Source organism: Rhyacophila brunnea, unplaced genomic scaffold (genome assembly GCF_057557595.1).
Source record: "Rhyacophila brunnea isolate RB1 unplaced genomic scaffold, BYU_Rbru_1.0 scaffold_23, whole genome shotgun sequence".
In the NCBI taxonomy this organism is placed as follows: Eukaryota; Metazoa; Arthropoda; class Insecta; order Trichoptera; family Rhyacophilidae; genus Rhyacophila; species Rhyacophila brunnea.
In genome coordinates this window covers 2219807-2244314 of record NW_028232893.1, presented here as the reverse complement: position 1 = coordinate 2244314, position 24508 = coordinate 2219807, and the positions used below count along the sequence as shown (strand labels likewise).

Genomic DNA, 24508 nt, shown 5'->3' with positions numbered 1-24508 from the left:
ATGTGAGTGCTTTTATATATTTTTTTTTTTTGCATACTAGAAATGCCAAATTAGAATTTCCTTCAGCAATTTTTATAGGGAAGCCACAGAAGGCATCTTCGTTCCTTCTCTATAGAACGAGGGTTTTCTTCCACACCAATTTTAAATAAAGTCTGACTGTTGTATATTTAAGCAAGAATAGTAACCAAAAATGGATGTCGAAATATGAAGAAAACGCATGATTTTACAATAAATTAATCATCTAAATTGAAATGATTCACAATTTAGTAAAAATTCCATTATTTACTAATAAAAGAATACTAATATAATTAATGTCTATAGATATTTGACTCCCTGTATAATATTTTCAAAATTGTCATTTATATATGTATACATATATATATGTTATATAAATGATATATCTTGTATATTTTGTTATAATTATTTTGCGATGAAACGTATAAGTAATTTTTTCCGTTGAAATAACTAACCGTTTTCTATTTGAATTTGACAGTTTTGAATATAACTTTTCATAATATATATATATTATAACATATGTGTTTATATATCGTGTGGGTACTGCCAAAAGTTGGCAAGTCTCGAAATCGTGTTATGGAGTAATTGGAATTTGAATTTTGACATTCCCTCGAAAATCAGGCATAATGTTAATTTCTTTGTGTTCTATATAATACCGGATGACCTCGAATTCTTTTTCTAGCTTATATATTTATAATATATAGACACATAATCCGTTGTTAACTCTAAATACTTAAATTATTGACTTACCAACTTTTGACAGTGACCCCACAATATATTATATAATAATATGAAGTAGTAAAGACAGGTTCCGCAGTATGGTGTACAAAATTTTTATATTAGCCTACATTATTATTATTTAAATTGTTTAGTTTTAATTCAGGTTTTTTTTTGTTAGTACATACATTTTTTTTCATATTTAGCATAGTGTTAAATATCTAAAAAGTTTCATTGAAAATGTAAATTAAAAATTTATAGCACATTGTTATGAAAAAAAAATGGAGGGTGTCGCTCGGAAGGGGCCAGGCCCCTGAAATATACTTTCAACTATTAATTAATTATTAATAAAATATTAATATGTAATTTATCAACAAAAAAAAAACTGTGTAATATTGAATTTCGTAAGTGAGGCAATTTTTACATGCGGCTTATTAATAATATACAATATAAGGTACTATGCATATGTATCTATGTGAAAATGAATAAAAACTTAAAAAATTAATTTGATTGTTTTATTTTGTCACTCGTCTCAGTTATTCTATGATTATTAAATTACCAGTAAGTTGGCGGTACCGCCTGTTAACATTCTCATATGTCATATGTTTGTCTGTAAGCTGCTGCCTCAGCCTGGTGGAGTCTTTGTTGAGTCTCCTGACCCTATAGATAACAGATATCGTCGCTTAAGGTGACGCATCAGTGAAACGCCAAATAATTTTCAACTGTACGCGCGACGAAATTTTGGACTCGCTGCCATTCACTGAGAGAATGTTGACCCGGGAACACGTCACTTTGCTGCGTGATGGCGATGGGTCAATTAATTCTAAAATCGTGTAAAGATGACTAAAAACGTTACCCATTTACTTTAAAAAGAAAACATGTCAATGAATATATTATTATTGTTACTAATAGAACAATAAACAGAACATAAAATGGACGTATGTTGGATTTATATGACAATTAATATTTCGTTTGACAGGCGTCATTTTCACCCGCAATCCGCGCATCGCCTAGCGACGATCTTTTTAGACCGTGCCTCAACTAATGCATGGCCTTAAGGAACAACACCGCGGAAGTCAATTTATTAAAATTTTCAGGGGAAACAAAAAACGTCTCAAAAAATTGAAAATTGATACCTTTTAAATTATTTTTTTTTTGTGTTAAGTCAAAAAAACGTTTTTTTACACAAAAAAAAATAAGTTAAAAGGTATCAATTTTCAATTTTTTGAGACGTTTTTTGTTTCCCCTGAAAATTTTAATAAATCGACTTCCGCGGTGTTGTTCCTTAAGCGACGATATGTCTATATGAGGCGTCTAATTTCAAAAAGCGATAAGTCCACCAAGCTTGGTTGATTTCGCGCGTATTTAAGTCAACCAATGAGGGAATGTTCAATATTCTAAATGGCATCTCCCATGCTGTAGCATCCGGTAAACTCATGACAGTGCCACGGAAATATGCGCCTTATGCGGAATAAATTAAAAAGTGAGGTACAAGTAGCGCTACGTCCAATTTTATTTTGCCTATATTTATTACATTTAAGAGTTTATCGGCTGAAACAAATTACCATTTGGTTCTAATTTCGACATAGACAACAGAAAAAATAATCTTACGTTAAAACAAATAATTGGAAGCTTGAAACATAAAAACATTTCCCGCAAATATCGAATTGTGGACTTGTCGCTTTTTGTAATTAGACGCCTTATATATAGATTCGTAAGTTCCATACATGAGGATACCCGCTATAAGTGACTATGTGAGCCCCAGAACTCAAAAAAGTATGCATAATTATAAAAACAAAATGTAAAAAAAATAAAAGACGATATTTCAAGCCAACGATAGCCGAACGCTTTACGCATTGGCTTATATAGTGTTGTGGATCCCAGGTTCGAATACTGGGTATGGTAAAATACAATTGTTTTTCCTCCACTCTGGAGGTCCGGCCCATAATATGATCTTATTAGGATCGGGCAGTCAAAAGCAAAAAAAATATATTTATACATAAATAACCAGGATACTTCGATGATTCTTGATGAGCGATGTAGCATCTAGGGCTGTCACATATAAAGAAAAAATATCGATATTCGGTAGAAAAATAAGTATAGAAATATTACTGACACTGTTTAGTAACACAAAAATATAATTTTTTCTTGAAAAACAATAATTATGATATAACCAGTGGCAGCTCGTGGATAAGATCTGGGGGTGCTGCGGTAGATTAAAAATAAAAAAAATGTTTATTTGGATTATATTTTACTATTAACATCAAAATGAAATATGTATTATTAATTATATTAAGTAATTAAAATAAGGAACTTTGTACAAATTACTTACAGAAATAAATTTTAACAATGTTAATAAATCATTAAAGCTATATTTCTTTCCTCCGTTGTCGCGCGCGTGCTTACGTATAAACGCAGAAACGGCGATACACTGTCCGGCCTGCAGTACCGATAAAGCTCCCAGCTGCATGCCCGGCTCCCCGCACCCCTCTTGTGCCCATTCGAACATATTCGTTTGAAAACGGTACTGCAGTACCGCGGTGTATGATAATTATTGGATATATCGGTGCGCGGGCGAGCTTAATTCACGCCTAAATAATATTGATATTTTCATATAATATACATAAATTTATTTATATTATAATATTCCATTTTTCTCAATTTGCTTGGGGGTGCTGCAGTTCCGCAGTGCATATGGACGAGCCGCCACTGGATATAACACTATATTTATATAGTTATGCAGGATGGCTATTTTAACAAAATCATATTGGCCTAATCTCACTCCATTTCAAAGTGAAATTTTACATACCTACATTAAAAATTATACTTTGTGTTACGGATCATATTGCGGAGGTCGGATATTTTTGAGACATCGAGTCGACTTATGAATTTCACCATAGTGTATCTATTGATCAACATATTATTTAAAATGTACAGTCGAACCTTGATTATCTGGATTTATCATCATCCCCAATCAGTCAGGATAATCGAGGTTCTATTGTAGGATATTTATTGGCAAACAGTGGATATTAAAACAAAACATTTTCTATTTCACAATCTATGTGCTCCATCTGGGGCAAAGATGTTGAAAGAACAACACTGGAAATATTTAAATGTATTGTAATTGTCAAATAGCATTTAAATATACCTATTTGTGATAAAGTATCGAATGATCCGTTGTTAAGCTCAAATTACTTTGGCAGTTTCTCAGGCCACCTGTCTGACCCAACCGTTAGCCACAATCGCCCCCGATCATGAAAAGTCATAATCAAATTGGAAGGATTCTTAATTTTTGGGCACGATGGTTGGGAAGAACTTAAGAGACATTAGAAGACTGGGTTAAAAAATTCAAATTATAAGTTGGCGGCGCTTTTCAGTGGACTGAGGAAGGCGATGGTTTGGATACGGGGGGAGTTACACAGGGATTAATCCAGGCACTGACCTTTGATGTTAAGATGGCGGGCGTGCTGGGCTGGTCCGTGTTCACGCACTCACAACTAGTACGATCACTGTCACGGTTACACTACTTGTGACAGCTAGCTAGTATGAATTTATTGAGTTAAATTGATAAGCAACGGTGGGCCATATAATTGTCACTCTTAATTGTTTTGTGATGGGGTCACTGTTATGGCGATAAACAACTCATTACCTGTGTCAGCAGATTTATCGGCGATAATAAATACTGTATCGCGATGACAAATTATTTTAATATCCATTCCCATAGTATCAAATTATATGACCGTAATAATAAATTCCTAGCTACTCGTATGTCCATTGACGCAAATGCCGTTTAGTCGCTGACTCGATCAATATAATTATTTACTAAACTATGTTTAGATATTATTTTGATGTATAAATAGCGAATAATAATTCATCGGAAATATCACGAATATACGTTTCCGGTCCGTTACTATCACAGTCTCTATTATCGCTTTGCTTAACATCTCATTGTATGGAGATTCGGACCTCGGAACATTTATCATAGGTAATCTAATACCCCGTTTACACGTGCATAGATTTACTGTGCACAGTAAGAAAATGTATGGGGAAACATGTATTATCCTGTAGTTGGCAAGATTGCGTGCATAAATCAAACAAGTTTGGAAGGTTCCGATTTCCAGTAAGCCAGTAAGATTATTTTCGATCTGCGCCTGTGCAGTAGAGCGATAGGGGCGAACATGCCGGTAAAAAAACAAACTACTCATTTTGAGCTTAACCGATTTTCAATACGACCTGTCAGATACAGGAGGACCTCGACTTTCGCACATAATTGGTTCCTGAAAAGGTGTGCGAATGTTGAATGTTCGAAAGTAGAGGGAAGTAAAAAAAAAATTGTGTATTTGAAATATTTATTTATAAAGTAATTATAAGATGTTTAAGTGGGGTTTGCGGGTGTTTCCCTTAAGAAGTTATCAAGAGTTAACTGTTTTCCACTATTCTTTTTCTTATTTTAAATAAAATATTTTAAATTGTAAATCATTAACTTTACAATATTGCTTAACTGCTGGCACGAAATGTTAAGTGAACCAATCTTTTAACCCTTTACTGCATAGTGTCGCAAATTTGCGACATTTCAAACTATTTCGATATAGCCAATGCCATCTGTGTAAATTATCAAATACTATCCTTTTTCGATGCCTAGAAAACTGTTTTACCATAAACATCCTACTTTACCGATTTTGTTTGGACATTTCAAGAAATAAAGCATTTCTGCATTATAGTCCCTGCATTTCTGGTTTGACAGTTGACGAATTAGTATGTACGCAAAAATCCGTATTTGTAAGTAAATAAAAAAAAATATACAGAAGATTGAAATTGGTTGAATAAAAATATCTACACATCAAATAAGGTGTGTACATTAGTTTTTTATAATTGTTTTCATTTGGTTTTGTATTTTGTCATACTAAAATGTAAGATTTCCAAATGTCGTAAATCTGCGACACCACGCAGTAACATACAAAATTTAATGAAATTTTCGAAAAATATTTTTTTCATTATTTTTCCTTCATTCACAAGGCATTTTAACACCAATAAAAGATAAAATTTTTCAAAAAAAAAAAATCATGCAGTAAAGGGTTAATATTAACGCAGTAAACCCAGGGTTTTTTATTTGATTACTGGAAGCAATTCTTTATCCTTCCCTTTCAATGCTCTGGGATTTTCTGGTTGATAAATTAACATTGGCATCAATTTTTAATCACCAGCCAAGTTTCCACCAAGAAGCAATGTCAATCGGTTTTTAGAAAGTTTATGCCCAGGGGCAAATGATTCTTCTTTAGATAAGAATGTACAACTAGGCATTTTTTTCCCAAAATAAACCTGTGTCATCTACATTAAATATTTGGCTATAGGAATATTCTCCATCTTCAATAATTTTGAATAATGAGGAAATAAATTCTTTTGCAGCATCGTTATCCACATCAGCCGATTCTCCAGTAAATTTAATATAAACCAACCGTTACTTGCTTGAAAAATCGTGTTAGAATCTTCTTTTTCTAGCCTTCCAATCTTTGTACAAACTAAGAGCCTTCGCTTGAATAATTGAAATATTCAGAGGGACATCTTTTTGATGTTGGTCGTCGATCCATGATGACAAATATTTTTCCATTTCATCCATAACTATGCCGTGTCTTTTGGAAACTACCTTTAAAGATATATTTCCACAATTTTGAACGTATTCCTTAATTTTATTTTTCAAAATTGAACATATCGTAGTAGACCGGTTTGTATCATACGAACGTCCGATTGAAGCAATAGATTCACCGCAATCAGAACGTCATGTGAAGTTTATAAGTCCTTAATTTCTCTTTGTTCGTATCAACACTGCAGTTTTTCTGTTTCTCACTCTTGTTTATAAATCTTTAAGGTGAAATATTTCAAATGAATCAAATTAGCAAAACGCACAACACAACAACCCCGTACGTGGTCCTGCGCAACACTAAACCTATCCTAGCTAGCTCACAAGCAAAGTGACGGGTGCGAGCAGGATGCAAGTGATGCAAGAAATGCACTTGCTTGTGAGTGAGCGAAAGGGGGATATCTTTAACCCACAGCGTGATGTTTTACAAAAATGATTTTTTTTAAATGTGCGAAATAGCGAATTGTGCGAAAGTCGAACGTTCGAAAGTCGAGGTCCGCCTGTAGTAGTATAAAATGACAACCTCGCGTCTCGCTTACTCTTGAAGAATGAGATTGGAGAGACAGTCAGCACTTTTACGTGTTATTGTCATGATAGTTTAAATAAGCACTGTTGCGGAGAGTAATTCCATGCACGTATACAGGCGCTTTAAGTATTGTAACATACTCCTGTACTGACTGTTTAGGCTGCTAATAAAACTCGCTCCTGCATCCATCTTTGACTTCTTCATCATCATCCTCAACATCATGATCTACGACACGTTGACGACTCCCACATAGTTATGTTAACACTTTAGTGGTCTAGATAACTGAACTGTTTATAAAATGCCTGGAGGCACAACAATGATTATGGGAGGTAGGTTATGAAATTCTATGAGATTAGTGGTACCACAATTGGCCCAAACGTAGGTATAATCTCATGGAGTTAATGGAAAAGTATTTGAAAAATTCAAGTGATGATTTTTCAACTATTAGTTTTTGTATTGACAGGGTCTTATTTGTATGTTCTCTTTTGAACCTTAATATCCTCAGAGGGTTCTGAAGAACAGGGATATATCGTGGGAGGGTCTAAAAATATGGTAGAAATGAAATCATTTCATACTTACATAATAATTTTATTAATAAAAGAAAATAATATAAAATATCTTGGAAATGTTGAAGATGAAATAATAAAATATAAACAGAAATGATATTGCCATCAGATCTCATAATATGCTATCACTACACATAAATAATATTAAAAAACATACATCTTTCAATAAACATGAAACTTTAAGATGACATAGGATTAATTAAACCAAGGAAATATTGATAACGTAGCACCCTACATGTTGCGATAATTATTGCACGTTGAACGGATGTTCAGTGGTACCTAAGTTAGGTAAGAATTGTCCCTTAAGGCGAAGTCTTCACTGAGCCTTTTTTAAAGAGGCACCTAGCGGAAAAATACGAAGCTTGCAATTTGAGACATTTTTTTGATAATTTACAATTTCAACTGTATTAATGAATAAATATGTATCTGAAAACATTAAAAATAACAATATTTTTTATTTTAAGTCAAAGACAAACTTACAATAATTGTAAAAAATGTAATAAAATGTGAATTTGTTCTATCGGTCCGCACTCTATTATTACATATATTTTATGGTCATATTTATTATTAAAATTTAGTTTATTAAGTTTTCTAAGCATCACCTAAGCGATTTTTGACAAATTCATAGTTTTAATATTTTTTATATCTATTTTAAAAAACATCGATTTTTATAAAAAATATAAATGTGTATAACTTGAAATCCTTTTTATTTATATCAAATCAATTATTTTTATAAATATAAATAAAATATTTATATTAATATAAATAAAAAGGATTTCAAGTTATACACATTTATATTTTTTATAAAAATCGATGTTTTTTAAAATAGACATAAAAAATATTAAAACTATGAATTAGTCAAAAATCGCTTAGGTGATGCTTAGAAAACTTAATAAACTAAATTTTAATAATAAATATGACCAAAAAATATATGTTATAATAGGGTGCGGACCGATAGAACAAATTCACATTTTATTACATTTTTTACAATTGTAAGTTTGTCTTTGACTTAAAATAAAAAATATTTTTATTTTTAATGTTTTCAGGTACATATTTATTCATTAATACAGTTAAAATTTTAAATTATCAAAAAAATGTCTCAAATTGCAAGCTTCGTATTTTTCCGCTAGGTGCCTCTTTAAAAAAGTCTCAGTGAAGACTTCGCCTTAATTAACGACAAATTAAAAGGCATTCATTGTACCAATAAATTTTAGATTGGTGTTTACGAAGGTGCACAAAGTAAAAAATTAATGATTTTAAAACAGGAAGTTGACGCTAATCCACGGTCACGATTCAGATAACACATACATACAAACGACACGAGACAAAAGAAAAAATTTTGCCAAATATAATGTTTTTGAACAGGCAATAAAATATTTTACATCAATATTAAATCCTTGGCTTAATAAACTGTCAACAAATAATATTTTGAGCAAAAGAATTTAAGATAATTTAACATATATATAATATATTATATGTATATCGTCCAGTGGCGAGGGGTGGAGGTAGGCTATTACGATTCAACATAGATACTACAAACAAAAATTTGTCAGTCATACGTATTTGTTTACATTTAACTTAGACTACAGTTTGCAGATAGTGCTAGTTAGTTTTTAGAAATAAATTAAACCATGCCAAAAAGTGTGCAGTATTTATGTCGTCTTAACAACGTAACTCCACAATTCGCCAGTGATTCGTCACTCCATTTCTAACTTATTCTAAGGAAAGAATGATTTTTTTGATTTAATCGATTTTGGCCGCTATTCAGTTGGTATTACCATATTTTTTCAATCGAACTAAGACCTACTTAAACAATAAATAAATAATCAGTATATTTTGTGGCACCGCTAATGTATCTCAATGGGAGTTCACTCACGCTGCGGTTAGTTCCTAAAGAGTTTGCAACGAGTCCGTGATTTATCACCAGAGATGTGACGTGCCAGGCTACTAGTTACAAATGAAAAGCCATCCTAACGTGAAAAGAAAGCTGAAAATGAGTTGAGAATATCCTGCCTGTATATTTTCTGAATACTCACGCAGGATGTACCGGTTTGACCGGTTGTCATTACAATCAATAAAGAGTTTTTATTACCCATCTCTTTGGATGAAGACTTTAGTCTTTGTTATCCAGAATTCTACTGTGGTATATATACCAACATCGTATACAATTTGGACTCAATATTCCAATTCGATTCAAGATTAATAAGTCGCACATACAATAAGTTAGAACTGGGGTGACAATAACTTAAAATCTTAAAATAATAGCAGCTATCAAATTGAAAATAACATTCAAATAGCATTATAATAATAAATAATATTAAACATTTTTGAGATATGTATGTATGTGAAAAAATATGATGACATACAATCTTTTTGTTCTGCTAAAAGTGACTAAGTGACAATATAAGGATTTTGCATAATATTAACACATCTTTATTTTTCTCAAATCTTCAAAAGTATAAGTAATGTAAATTCTGCAATATTAACTGAAAAACAATTCAAATTAATATTGTAAGACATGAAGACTGGACGGCGTATGCGTTTGAATTTGCGTAAAGCTTTCACAGAATTCAGATGATTAGGTTTAAAGTTGTATAATATCGTAAATATGTACGCAATAGTCATTATTCAAAACACTCATCTGCTTCCGAGACTTGGACGGTAAAGGCAAGGGAAAGGCCAAAGACTAGACGCTTTTGAAATGTGGTGCTGGAGGTGGATGCTGAGAGTCTCATGGCTAGCCAAACGTATCAGCGAACTCCAGATTCGTAACAAACTTCTCGGTTTGCTGTCGCCGGACTCTTCAATTTTTTAGTCGTATAGCCTGCAGATATGATGCCAAACTTATGATAATGTACGAAGAGTTCATTCGGACAAAATCAAGAATGCCACAAATTTCACACTTATAAAGGTCATGCGTACCGCTGAATGCCAAGAGGGATGGAACAAAGCCATGGAGAAGGCCGTCAGACGGTCAAATCATCTGGGTCACGATTCTAAGTCATGAAGTACGACGAAGAAGATATCTGAATCATACTTTTCTGCTGTAAGACTAGTGTATGTCCAAATACGGTATTTGAGATAATATTGTATCATAATACATTATAACTCCATTCCACCTTTGATATTCAATCAAATGACAAGCAATGGACATATAACATTTGTGTACTAACCCATCGAATTTATCGTAATCTGTGAATAATAACAGGCCTTTAGGATTAAGAGTTATATTTTCGGACGTTGAGAAAACATCTCATATCAAAATGAATACAAGAAATGTTTGTATTGATTTCATTGAATTAAAAAGTGTTTATGTTACTTAGTGACTTTTAGTAGTTTTTGGACGAAATGTTTTACCATAAGCAGCATTTACTTCAATAATATTTATATTGACATTAACAAGAAATAAAAAGAAAAATATGTTTTCCTTACGTTTAGAGAACATTGCCTTTAAATTGTTAGCACCTTTGGAAGTGAATTTAGCATTGATTGCAATCAACACTTTTGTACATTTTTTCCCTTTTTCTAAATATTGAAGTGGTACAAGTGAGTCAGACTTACATATTACAACACTATATTATCAAATTTATTTAGAATGACATATAAAAAATGAGTGCCATCAATGATAAACAGAATTATAATAGACAAGTATGTGAATACAGAACAGAATATATTACGTGTTTATGGAGAAAAACTGAACAATTCAACACATAGAATATTTTTCTAAACAACTTACAACTTAACATATTACGTTTTTTAGCTACCTACCTAACTACTAGGGAGATAAAATAAAGATATTATTTGGAGAAACGTTAATACTCAATAATTATATTTGGCAAACGGAGAAGTTATACTTTTGGGAAGAGTTAGTGATTCAAAAACTGCTATGTGACATATTTTGAAATCTTCTATGTCCGTATTTCAGTACCAAATAAGAAATCATGTAAGTCCATGCTCGTTTTTTTTTTATCAAAACATTTTTGAAGCGTATATAATTTGATAGTAATAAACTTAAATGTGTCATAAAACTTTTAAAGAGTTTTTTTCTGTTAATTGGACATAAAAGATTCGCAAAATAAGACAATGATATAATATAATGTATTTTTAATCCATTTTTAGACAAAAAAGTCATATTTATGGAATTTGTGTTTACAGTAATACTGAGATTAGTGATTTAATGAACATGGTATTTCGTACAGTGAATCATGAACCATAACCGGCCACTACGCTCTTAAAATATGGATGGCTTCGGTTCAAATTAAGTTTCTTTTTTCAACTGTTACGTGAATCTAGACCAGGACATGGATGTTTATACTTTCATCGTTTCCTTTCCTCAGAAAATACATGGCATATAGATTGTAATTTCAATATAATATAATGGCGGATATATTTGCACTAATCTTGTTATTCTATCTTAGTAATTTTAGTCGACAGAAAATCAACCTTGTTTTGTTACATTGGTAGTAAATTTATTTAACAATTGCGAAAAATAATTAACATCGTTTAAATGATTCAAAATGCATGAATAAATGAGTGGATATAGAAACAACATATATTATAATGGATATAACAACGATTACTAAACATATACATGACGTGTGTGTTAAAACATGATTCAATACTGTATTCCGTCGTTGATTCTGAAATATTTGCTATGTGCATCTCTTGGCGATTTAAATTATGTACATCGCCGGATCCTTTCCATTTATGTGCTTATAAAGACATTTTACTTCTTTGTATTCTTCCAATTGAAAATTTTCTAGTTAATTAACTCATCTTTTTGTGCACATGGCAGATATTTCAGAATCAACAACGATTTATAAAATATATGTAATGCCAGCTTGGTGCAAGAAGTCATTAAGTAACATTTTGGTTAAACCTGAGTTATTAGTCGCTAACTGCTTTTTTCATTATTGTCCATTGCAGTCTATGAATGAAAGAAGTCGTTAAGTGTCAAACCTTGACGTACTTCTTGTCAGTCAGTAAAACCATTATTATATCATTATCATTTTGTAAGTTAATGACTTCCTGCTTAGGCCGACGATATGTTAAGTTGTGCGATGAAAAAGGGTACAAAAATAACAATTTTCGATGCTTCGAAGGAATGTTAGTTACAATAAAACTACAACTCGTAACAAAGTAGTATTAATGGATTAGCAAATACCAATTAAGTAGATTCTCATCCTCAATCATGAGGTTCAGGCAGAGAAGAAGATGAATTTTGGTAAGGCGCCATTGAAATTATATCTTACCTGCCAGTAGTAATTAATTGATATATTGTTAAGACTACATTCATTCCATATCTCCGGCAGAATCAGAAATTAACGATAACGTTTGGTCACGTAACTGCAATCGATCAATGACGGACTGAAAATCGGAAGTATCTACAGCCTCAGATAGCCGGAGGAGTACTGGCGACGGCGTTTCGCAAAAACAGTCCACTATCAGGATAGAAATGGCTGGAGCAGAATTCAATTCAGTCAGAACTAAATATGGGCTGTCCAATACGCTTTACGGTAGTGAGTTTTGCCAGTATACAAAATCTGAAAGTAACCGCATGTGGCTGTGCTTCGAGAATATTTGCTTGCACTGTATTGGTTGGAAAGTCTTTATCACAACACAGGAAATGAGTGTGTTATACATGTCTCAAGAAAGTCTGAATCAGATATACTTTTTCTTCAAGCCGATCAGATTCCGGTATCGTGGAATGCTGTTAAATACCGTCCACAGTATACGACGAAGCGACGAGATTCTGGCATGATCGGAAAAGACTGGCAGTGATAAGGATTTTGTGTGATGTCTATATTCACCAACTAAGGAGCGCATATTGACCAACAATATGAAGTTAATGCTAGTTTGATTCCTGTCCAGAATGAAGTAAGTTCTGTAGACGTTGTGAAAAATTACAAGAATAAAAAAATTAATAATAACGTAATAAATTTCTATTGCCTTGAATCAATCTTGATAATGGAAATCTTATGTATTAGAAACAAGCCTTCACATTTTACAAGACTTTGCAAATGATAATATCATTGAAAATAATATTGCATAATTTTTATGTCACATTTATGATATTTTGAATAGACAATACATAATAGGTTATCAATTAGAACGTAAAATACATAACATATTCGAAGCAATTTAACCTTTAAGGGTTATACTAATACCTAGCACAATAGTTAATCAACATTTTTTTTAGCTACATACTGCCATGGTTGTTTAATATATACATACGTAATATATCGACATATTCCACTTATGTGAGAGGAGTTTAGTGGATCGATTTAAATATTCTTAAAAGTGATCAGTCAACAAATTCAAGGACATAGTTGACATTCACAAATTGTTTGCATAGAATTGACTAAAAGAAAATTGAAAGTAAATTGGTAGCGACCAGACATGTGTCATTTTTACCTTAAAGTTCACGTAGTTGCCACCGCCTTGTCAAAATGACAATTGCTGGCTATTAAAATATTTTCCATACGAGAGGTTAAGAAATATATTTCCAACAATAAATTTCAATACACTATGCATCGCCTCCCTACCGGGAAGACAAAAAGCTTTATATTAGGAAACAAGGAAATTCGTCTGATGTTGGTGGAGACGGAGATTGACACCTGGCAAATCAGGTGGGATACTTCCGAAAAGGGCAGACACATTTGCTCTTTCCAAACATTAAGCGGCGAATGGAGATAACTTTTCTGACTTTGGAATGACACACAAGTCAATTCATGACTGGTTGGTCACGGTGGTTTAGATTTTATCTTATAGATCATCTTACATGTCTTTGTGTCTGTGGTTCAGAAAAGTTTAATAAACCTCCATTGGATATGGGTATAAAGAATTGTATAACGGCATTTGTCCAGCGGTTATCTACTCACCGAGCAACATGGCATTTCATCTGCTAGACAACCTTTTGCCTTTTTATCTATTTCTTCAGGATCTTTCCGGGTAATGCCCAACATGCACATTTCCATGCCACGTTGTGCTACTCGTAGTTTCTTTTTTATTTATATTAAGGGTTCATGTTTCCCATGCATGCATATGCATTGTGAGGTCACCTTTGAATATAGTATTCACGACCAAACTATTCACAGTTACTCTGGAAGATTTATTCAACCGATTTGACCGGGAGAGCAGCGTAATCGCCATTGACGGCGAATACATAAGTCATCTACACTTTGCAGATGACATTATTGTCTCCGGAAAAGACATTCAGGACTGGATGCATGAGCTTGCAAATGAAAGTCGAAAAGTAGGTTTAAGATAAATGTCTTGAAGACAAAATTAAAGCAATACTCATCAATCCCACTCAAAACGAGCGGGCCAACAACTACGTCTATCGCAAACAACAAATATCAATTGACGGAGGTATGTATAATGAGATTACTCGCAGAACCAAACATTATTTAGATATATTTGGATTCATTCTTCAAGCTCGGTTAACTCTAAAGTAATTTATCACACTTACAAGTTAAACCTGAGATGACGATACATTATTACGTATACATTAAACAAATCTATGGCTTCATAATATTAATTGAAACACAACAATTCACATTCCACAGTCATTATGTTGTACTATTAATTGCACCCAAATGTATAAAAATGACAATTTAATAATATTCATTAATCTATAGTCAATTTTCGTGTTAGTATGGACCTTAAATCATCAGCATATGTTTCTTAAATACATATATATACACACATTCTTATCATTTTACTATTCAGCAACACAGGCCAGACTATCCTATGATATTTTTATTTTGAAAAAAGAATACTTTTTCATGACATATTTAAAATATTGCCACTATGATAAAAACAAAATGATTGGTTATATTTTGTTGAAATCAGAAGTCACTAAATATTTTAGGTAAAATTTATTACCTATATTATAGGTAATTAGATTGCGATTGACACATTACCAAAAATGCAGACACTGAAAAATTATAATAGTATTTTGCATACATATTAATAATATTAAAATAAAGTAGGTTACCATTTTTATTTATAAGTTCTTTTAGAACTATTTGACTAGACCAATTTTATTTTTGTTCTTCAGTTTAATAAACCTGTTGTGAAACCAGGGTAATTAAAAATAGTTCCCAAAATGGGTGCTACCACGATATTGGGGTACTAAGATGCTCAATAAGGCAAACAACTTTCACTTTCAATCGGTATCATTTTATGTGTTATGGAGTCAACAAAAGTACTGCAATGTTTGTTCATGAAAAGAACCGAAGTATGTGTCATTTTAATAAATGTATATAAACTGTAAATGGACAAATATTAAATTCAAAATATTCTTTGATTCAAATTTGAATTTCAATGATATCAATTTTGACTGACTTACGAGGGACCCTGAAGAAATAGAGTAAGTACCTATTTCTTTGTAATGAGAATAATATGTATTTTTTAGTATAGGTATTAAAATATTTTGGTAGATGTGCTTTACAGAATATGACATCAAAATAATGTAGTTTTTGCTAATTTTAGTTATAGTTATATTAGTGACTTCTGATCTCGAGACAAATTTTTGTGGAACTATGTAAGTTTTAACACAAGAAATATTTAAAAATAAACATAAAGAAAAATGGTCGCTACATTAATGCCATACGTCTGTTAAAAATACATACCCGTAGAATTACACACAAAGGCAATTTGTTATAGGTACAAAAATTTCACTCTACGGAAGTATGGTTCTGTACTAACCGATCACATCACGCGATTTAGGTAATATTCTATTTTCAAATTTGAAAAAAAAAAAATGTTGTCTATGAAATAATTATAACAATAAAAATAATTGGAAAAGAGTTTTTATTAATATTCTGCAGTTAAAATATATTATGTAAGAATAAAAAAGGTAGAAAAATGGAATGAAGAAAGAGTTTTATTTACTGAAATTATAATAAATTTATATATTATGTTACATAATGTAACGCTTACTCTATTTAGATATGCTTACACCTCACACGATCTGGCTAAAGCCTTCCTTGTTTTATTGGCCTTGTACCATTTAAAAAAAGAACAATACGTTCTATTTTTATTTAAATGTTGCCAGTTTAATAATAATAATTACACCATTTTCAGTCGACACCAAATTGCACACTGCCATGTTTAATTTTTGCGTGTTATTTTAAAGATAACACGTAGAAAAAGTTTCACAAAATTATTATTATCGCATCTTAAGGAAGTCTGGACGAAGTCTTTCAAATCCTAAGGCAGACATAATATATTATTTTAAACGTTTTTCTTTTACTTCTTTGACAAGATTTCAATGATTGAATGAGTCGAAATAGTACTTTATTATCAGACGTCTTTTGTCCACTACTAGTTTAAGGTCTCTCCGATTAAAATTAATTTAGACAATATTTTCCATTGGGTCAACTTTGCACCAACAGTGTCTATTTTACATATTGATGGTTTTTAGGGTTTTGCGGTCAATCAATTTAAGGATTGATAATTTCATATAGGTAATCATCAATAATGACTTAATCAGAGAAACATGGTGGAAATACAGAATGATTTTGATTTTCTTCTTTCTTTTGACCATGTCCGATCCTAATAGGATCATATGGGCCTCCGCAGAGTGGAGGTTTGTATTAACAGATTTTTATTTTTAGTTGATCAAATCTAAAATCATTTTAGATGTTCATTTCCAAATAATCCTAGGTGCAAAATTGACGATGAAATGTATAAAGTTGACCACATAAAGATGATATCAATTAGATTGTATCAACTACATAATCAGTAATTGAAGAGACCTTTATCCAACAATAGACTACGAACGACTGACAATGCTCTCGACTCTTCAATATCACACCGTAACTCTCCTATCTACATAATATATTTAATGACTACACAAAGAATCAACCATACAAAATCAGAAATCGGGGGGCAAATAGTTATCATAAATTTATTTATATATTAATTTTAGAGTCTTAGTTTGATATTGAATCAAAAATTTTAAAAATGAAAACAGAGTTTCTATTTGCCCCCAATTTACTATATTATTGCTGTACAAGTAAAATTTCCTATGTTGAATTTTATATGAAAATGACATACATGAAAAATATGTTTATTTAAATCCAGAGAAAAATGTTGATAGTCAATTTTACTTGTACGACAACCAAAAATCATTAATACAATAAATCGACCGTGACATGTGACCTATTCTAAATATAAAAAAGTGTTAGGAAATATGTCTGAGGTTTGCATGTATATATATCAAAATATTAATTATTTATCTAATTTACGTAACGTTACATTTTAATAATTGCTATTGCTCACGCCCGCCGTATAACGCAACGCGCATTGTGAAAGTGGACAGTTATTTTTATTCTAATTACAAAGATAACCATTTATTAATATACAAAAATAATAAATTATTAATTGTTACAGTTAAAAATAAAAGAAAAATATTGTATTTTCTAAATGTAAGAGGTACAATAGCAATTAAATGTGATACATTTGAGATACACATAAGACAAGATAATTCTTAATAATTAGATGAGAAATTAATATTGGGGAATTTTAAATGTCAACTCGCGGCAACATTTTGATTGCGTATCCCCACCCAAGTCTTACATGTTCCGTTTTCAAACATAATAAACAAATAAGAGATGAATAGGTTTCTTCTATGATAAATTCCGTATTGATTCATACACGTTAATTGACTAAATAAACTCCTTAAATTTACATCTATTCAATTTTTCTACATACAACACACAGTCTTTTCTTTTAATATTCTTATACCTGCTTCATAGTGATCAAAAAACAAAATGGAATATGTTTTTTTAAATAATTGAATCCTATCATAGAGGTATACGATTATCTTAACCATAGAGCAAAACGATCACAATAATAATGTTATAAAAGATGCCATCCAAAACTTCTGACAACTGAACGTTCCAAATTCAAACTTCAATTTATTTAAAAGTGTCGCAAGTTGAATAATTTGTTGAGATGAAAACGAAAAATTCAATTCCCCACAATTACCTAATGCGTTATTACTTTTTTAATTTTCGACATCCATTACCCTAGTTATGGTGTTAAAAAATGTTTTAATACTTTTATTTATTGTAGAAGAAAGTTCTCGATACCTTTATAATGATATTATAAGGAATGAGAGTGAGCAATTGTATACACGTCTCCATAAAAGTTAACACCTGTTTTAACACTACAAACAGAATAAAGCCTCAAAAAAGTGACATTTCTAGCGATTTAATGTTATTTAATACAACAAAGCCTATTATCAATGTGTGTGTACTGCTCTTCACTATATTAACTATTCTCAAACAAGAAAACAGTAGCTAATTTTATAAATAATAAAATATTATGCAAAACAATATCATACAATAAAATTTATTACGTTTTAATCATCATCCATAGAAAATCTATTAGTGGTTAATTTAAATATTCAAATTCTGTTGCTATGGGATTTTAGAATTATCAACAATATCTGTTGCTAGGTATTTTAGCGGGAAACATATTATTATTGTTGTACAAGGATACCTAAATATGGTATGGGAAATCAAATGACATGACGATAAAAACATAACCTATAAACAATGGAAAATTCGCCATTTTGTATGCGAAAATAGCCGCCAAAATCCAACGAACGAACGAACAACTATAAATATAATGACATTAATATTATATTACAAAAGAAAAATTAAAAATGATATTACCGATTGTTACAAACTTCTTGCCACATTTTTCTCAGATCAAGAGTTTTTCTTTATTACAGGTTATCATCACAGCTTTAAGATTGTATTGGAAGTCTATCATCACTGTGATATGATTGACAAAATGGCCACCGGACCATCTGTCATTTAACCCTGAAAATTTAGCGCGCTGTATCTGAATATTATACATAGTTACGCACGTTTAAAATGTAAATAAACAAAAGAAGTTGAAAAAAATGTAAGCAACAATGATTATAATGTCGAATTATCACATTTTTCGGCAATACGCATCGAAACCTTCTTTTATTTAGATATTTCAATCAATTTGCTTGTTTATGTGTTTCTTCTGAAAACAGACAATATAATATAATTACATATTCATAGGTATTAGATAAAAAACTTTGCGTAATTTTTAAGCGTCATTTTGACGGAAATAGGTTAGATCTGCTGATTTCATTAGATAAGATGATTATCTTGCTAATACGTTTCGATATACGTCATGAATGAAACGACTTTAGATCAGTAAATGATTAAGCTGTTATCTTTGATAAACGGAAATTTCAATCAATCGTGAATCGTTGATCTATTTCCGATGATCAGAATTAAATCATCAAAATTAATATTTTAAAAAATTATACAATGGCTGCAAGTCAAAACAAAGCAAGAGAGGTCTCCTCTGTACCCTCAGGTGCATGCTATGAATTTTTCTTGCCCGTCAGTCGTGGCACTCAGCCTGTGAGTGAGGAAGTGTAATCGCACCCGTCAGATTAAAATTTTACGCCAAATGACAGAACGACTTGAGCGGCATTGCATCAAAATTGGCGATATTTGGCTCGCTTTGGATGGATTGATACACATCGAGAGTGTCATGGGTTTTTCGCTGACACAAAGACATACGTGAAGAAGAATGTGTTACGACATCCAAATCATCCTCGGTCATTATGACCCGATGAAGAAGAAGATTGAATATGAACGAAAATGATTTCAATTGAGAAACTACACAAAGTATTATATCACCTTTTACAATATGTTATAAATGAGATGAAACGTAGTAAATACAAAATACCTGTAATAAGCATGTCGCGGAAGTAGTACTAAAGAAACTAAGATGCTGTATAAATGAGGACATATTATTTTACAAGTATTTAGTATGCAAATTGCAGACCAGTTACAGTGTCGCATTGTAACTAAAAAAAGGTCAGACACGATTGCTACGAGATGTCCCTGCGTCCGACTGAGGTTATCTCTTGGCGGCCGCCTTCCGCTTGGCCGTCTGGCGCTGATGCTCGAATTCAAAGTCCTCTTCCGTGAGGGCCAGCCGGTCCATCCTGGGGATGAGGTACTCCTCGCACAGGATGCCGGGCGGGGGGTGACGGAGGATCTCCACCGTTTCGCACAGCCCATTGGCCTTTTTGCGGACCTTCGACGGGCCCAGCGCGCCTGCCAAGATTACTAGGGATGCCTTGAAGAGGACCTGTTTGGAAATAAAATAGAATAATTTAAGAATACAATATGTTGATATAAACTGCTGCTTTTTAAAGTATATATCGAGGGTATACTGACAGAACGCATTATTTCAGTTTTTGCTGTTTTTCTGTTTTAAATGCCAAAACGTATACAATTTTACGCTCTACATCCTGGTAAAACGCACGAAGGCATAGGATATAATGGTGAGAAAATAGAAACATTATTAAATCATATTCTTATTTTTTTACTCTGGTAGAAAGCATGATAATGACCTAATGCGTTCTGCGTATACAAAATACAGGACTTGTAACATGTCGTATATTGTGTTGGCCATAAAGGTTAGTCTTTATAATATGGAAAAAATGTTTTTAAATCATAAAAAAATCTACGTGGGAGAATGCTTTGAAATTCCCTTTTCCAAAAATCCTTTTTGCGATCATCTCAGAACTTGTTTTAATGAGTTAATGCTTTCTGTCAGTATACCCTTGATATGCCCCTATGAAGTGAGTCAAAAATGATGCAATGTAAATTCAATTTGAATAATAAAACTATGTAAAATACGATGTTTGTTCTTTGTATAATAAGAAATGTATCACCACTTAACCGGATGGCTGCCAATGACGTCTTAAGACGCGAACTTTTCTATGAACGGAACGCCGCTCATACAAAAATGACGTCTTCGGACGTCCCGCTTTAAAGGGGATTTTACATAAACGTTTAACGTAAATCAATTATTTTAAACATACAAATATATTGAACACACAACGACATATATTGGGAATATCGATATAACAGAATTAATTTTTACCGCTTGAAACGTAAATTGATTTTAATTTTTTATTTTCATAATAAAATTCACGGCGTGCAAGGTATCGCCATACATACACCTACCGGCAGTAAAAAGGTTAAAAACACATGACAAGCACTGGTGAGAAAATCAGATTAATGCAATGTTTGTTTGGTACTTCTGTGATGTGCAGTTTTCATAATATGTTCTTTAATTTGTTGTGGGACATCAAAAAACCTGCAAGCTACCGTAACATAGAATTAAGCACCTACTTAGTGCACCTAGTTGTGTTGGGTTTTGATTTGTTTTTATGTTCAATGTCGGATAAAAACTGCACGTTACAGCGCATTCATAGTAGAAAAATCAGTGGTGCCATTATAATGCGGAAGTACCGAGCATGAACAGAAGGTTCAAACACCACTTAAAAAACACAAAATGACACATACTGGATGGAAGCTCTACAATTTGATTGGTGGTTTTTTTGATGAATAGAGCCTCATGTTTTCAAAATACATAAAATAATTCATACAGGTGAAAAATCAGAAGTGTCCATTTGTATTCTCATGGAGTGTTTCCAGCGCATCTATTCCATACACAAGGCTGCTATTGGCTGCTATCGAGGGTAGTTTATCATATTTATGTATTGGCGCGGTTAATTTTTACAATAAGTTAACTGTCTGTCTGAACTGTCAGAGTCCTATGTTTTAACAGCACCTCTCTTGGCTGTGTTAACTTTTAGAGCAAGATAGACAGTTTAGACACTTATTGTAACAATTATAATACTTCAATATATAAATATGATACACTACCCGCTATAGCCGCCGTTAGCAGCCTTGTGTGTAGAATAGATGCGCAGATATGTAAAAAAAACACGAGTGTCATCGATCTACTTTATCAAGATAAGGGTATTTAAGTATTGCATTAGTACGCATTGTTATTTTGTGCATATAGAGAAGGGAAAAGAGGGGCTCTGGCGGAAGACTGAAGGCGGCCAAGGGATGAAATTCCCTGATGGTGGGCAGAGCCCCACTTAAAAATCATGGTCCTAATGAAATTGAATGTGTCATTATTACCTTGACTCCTTCACATAGGAAACAGTCCCACAGTCTCAGCAGACAATCCCAGGGCAGCGTCCTGGTGAGAGCGCAGAGGAACCACTCGGTGGCGTAGAGCGCCGGCTCGACGCGGTGGCGCGCCAAGTGGCGGTGGACGGGCGGTGCCGTCTTGCACAGCAGCGCGAACAAGATATCGCCATCTCGTTGCAGGACCTATAATAATCGTGTGGCGATAAATAAATAACGAGAGAACAGAGTGTGTAAAGCCGCATTTAGTCCAAGCGAGCGAATGTTTGTTCTTCCCGCACTCCAGCGAAATTCTTATGCTCGCTCAACAAAAAGCGTTTACGTCAAGAGAATTTCGCTGGAGTGGGGGAAGAACAAATATTCGCTCGCTTGGTCTAAATGCGGCTTAAGAATAATGATGTATAATCATTTGGTAGAGTAAAGTTCAAATGTGATTTTTGGCCGCCATCTTGGTATTTTATGGACTTTCAATTATTGCAAAATGTTTAACTTCGAAACTAATCAAATCAATCAAATCAGGCGGTAATTGAAAAATTGAATTTTCTTCTCGCCATTTTGAAATTTGGGGTTTCCGGGTAAAATACCTTTCCATCATGTCAAATTTAATGCTTTTTATCAAACGTGTATAATTAATAAGCTATACCCTGCACTATTAGTGACTCTTGCTTATGTTAAGTAGCTAGATCCACAGACACATCACATAGCCTACGTGTCCCCGTTGCTTTAAATAAAAACACCAAACTGTACAAACCTCCAGTCCAGGATTGTAATAGCCTGCCAGGTACTTATCGGAGATGCTGACAAGGCACCAAAACGCCTGGACGGCGGGCATGTGCATCAAGAGGAAGGCGGCGACAGGAGCCTGCGCCTGAAAGTAGCCCACTTTCGGATTCAACACCGAGTATGCTCGGAGCACCGATAGCAGTTCTTGTTGGCTGAGGACAAAAAAAAATAAGTAATGAATTTTTTATGATAGATTCAAATAGAAAATGGAAGATACCGAAGGGTATATCTGTAGTTAATTTACGATAAGTATTAAACTAATTATTAGAAGATATTGAATGATTTAAGTATGCAACATTCTAATTATTGAACACACATAATTTACTTTAATTATAATGTTACATTCTTAAATCATGTGAATTATTTGTTGAATAAAAAAAAATAGTTAATCAAAAATTATTAGCAAGTTCAAGTAAGTTACAAACAATAAAATCTTGGAGTAATCCGTGACGTCAGTTAGTAATTAAAGTAATACCTACTTTGATTTAAAATACAAAAGCCGATCGCCAATAGTAGCTCAATTTGGAAAGCGCTTCAGAGAGTATTAAGAGCCATTAGTTAAAATTTGTCACGATTAAGTATTACACCTTTAGCATAGTGGTCTATGTGCATGGGCGCGAAACCCGAGAGATGCAGGTTCGATCCTGCGGGGTGGGGTGAAACCAGCAACAATCAACAATTGAACATTAAACCAAAAATTCAATTACAAACCCATAAATAAGACCTAAATGGTGATTGCCCCATTACAGACAGTGCGCTCTAAAGTGATGAGTTACATTGTGACATAACCAAACCATGACAATGTGTACACTAGAGATTTGGTAGCCAAGAGTGCGGGACTGCTCACCGTCAACTTGAGGTTAGTGCCCGGAGTTGCCAAATCTGCCCAACCCATTCGAACAACGAACCATAAATTACAGTCCACTTAAATTATCACCATTGTTATATAAACGAGAATTAACGGAATTCTGTGTCAGTGTGCATTTATCATTGGTGACGAAAGACGAAAGCCGGGTTGCAAAAAATTATACAAATGGAATAGTACAAAATCTAAATCAATCAGAATTTTAATTCAAATTCCATCAAATACTCTCAGTCGATAGTATTAAATAAACTTATAATGTTAGCATTGGGCTATCTTATTTACAACAATATCTATCTTTACTTTGTTCCGTAACTAGAACTATAGATACAAAAAATAAGTACTGTATCTTTCTGTTGATTTTTTTTTTGAAAGGGG

General features: G+C 32.7%; 1 protein-coding gene across 2 annotated transcripts in view; it reads right to left on the bottom strand.

Moving 5' to 3' along the window:
- wkd (TBC1 domain family member whacked) overlaps window positions 1–24508 on the bottom strand; it is a 422625-nt gene that overhangs the window by 370190 nt on the left and 27927 nt on the right. Inside the window, exons 4-6 of one of the 2 annotated variants that reach the window (XR_015071148.1) lie at window positions 23237–23420; window positions 22477–22671; window positions 19550–20623 (exon numbers count right to left, since the gene is read on the bottom strand). Coding sequence is in view for 1 of the 2 variants with exons in the window: in XM_085950234.1 (XP_085806360.1) it covers window positions 20390–20623; window positions 22477–22671; window positions 23237–23420 (613 nt within the window). In the remaining variant the exon portion in view is untranslated. Of the gene's footprint in view, window positions 1–19549; window positions 20624–22476; window positions 22672–23236; window positions 23421–24508 lie in introns of those variants that run through there. The other variant, XM_085950234.1, reaches the window with a different exon arrangement.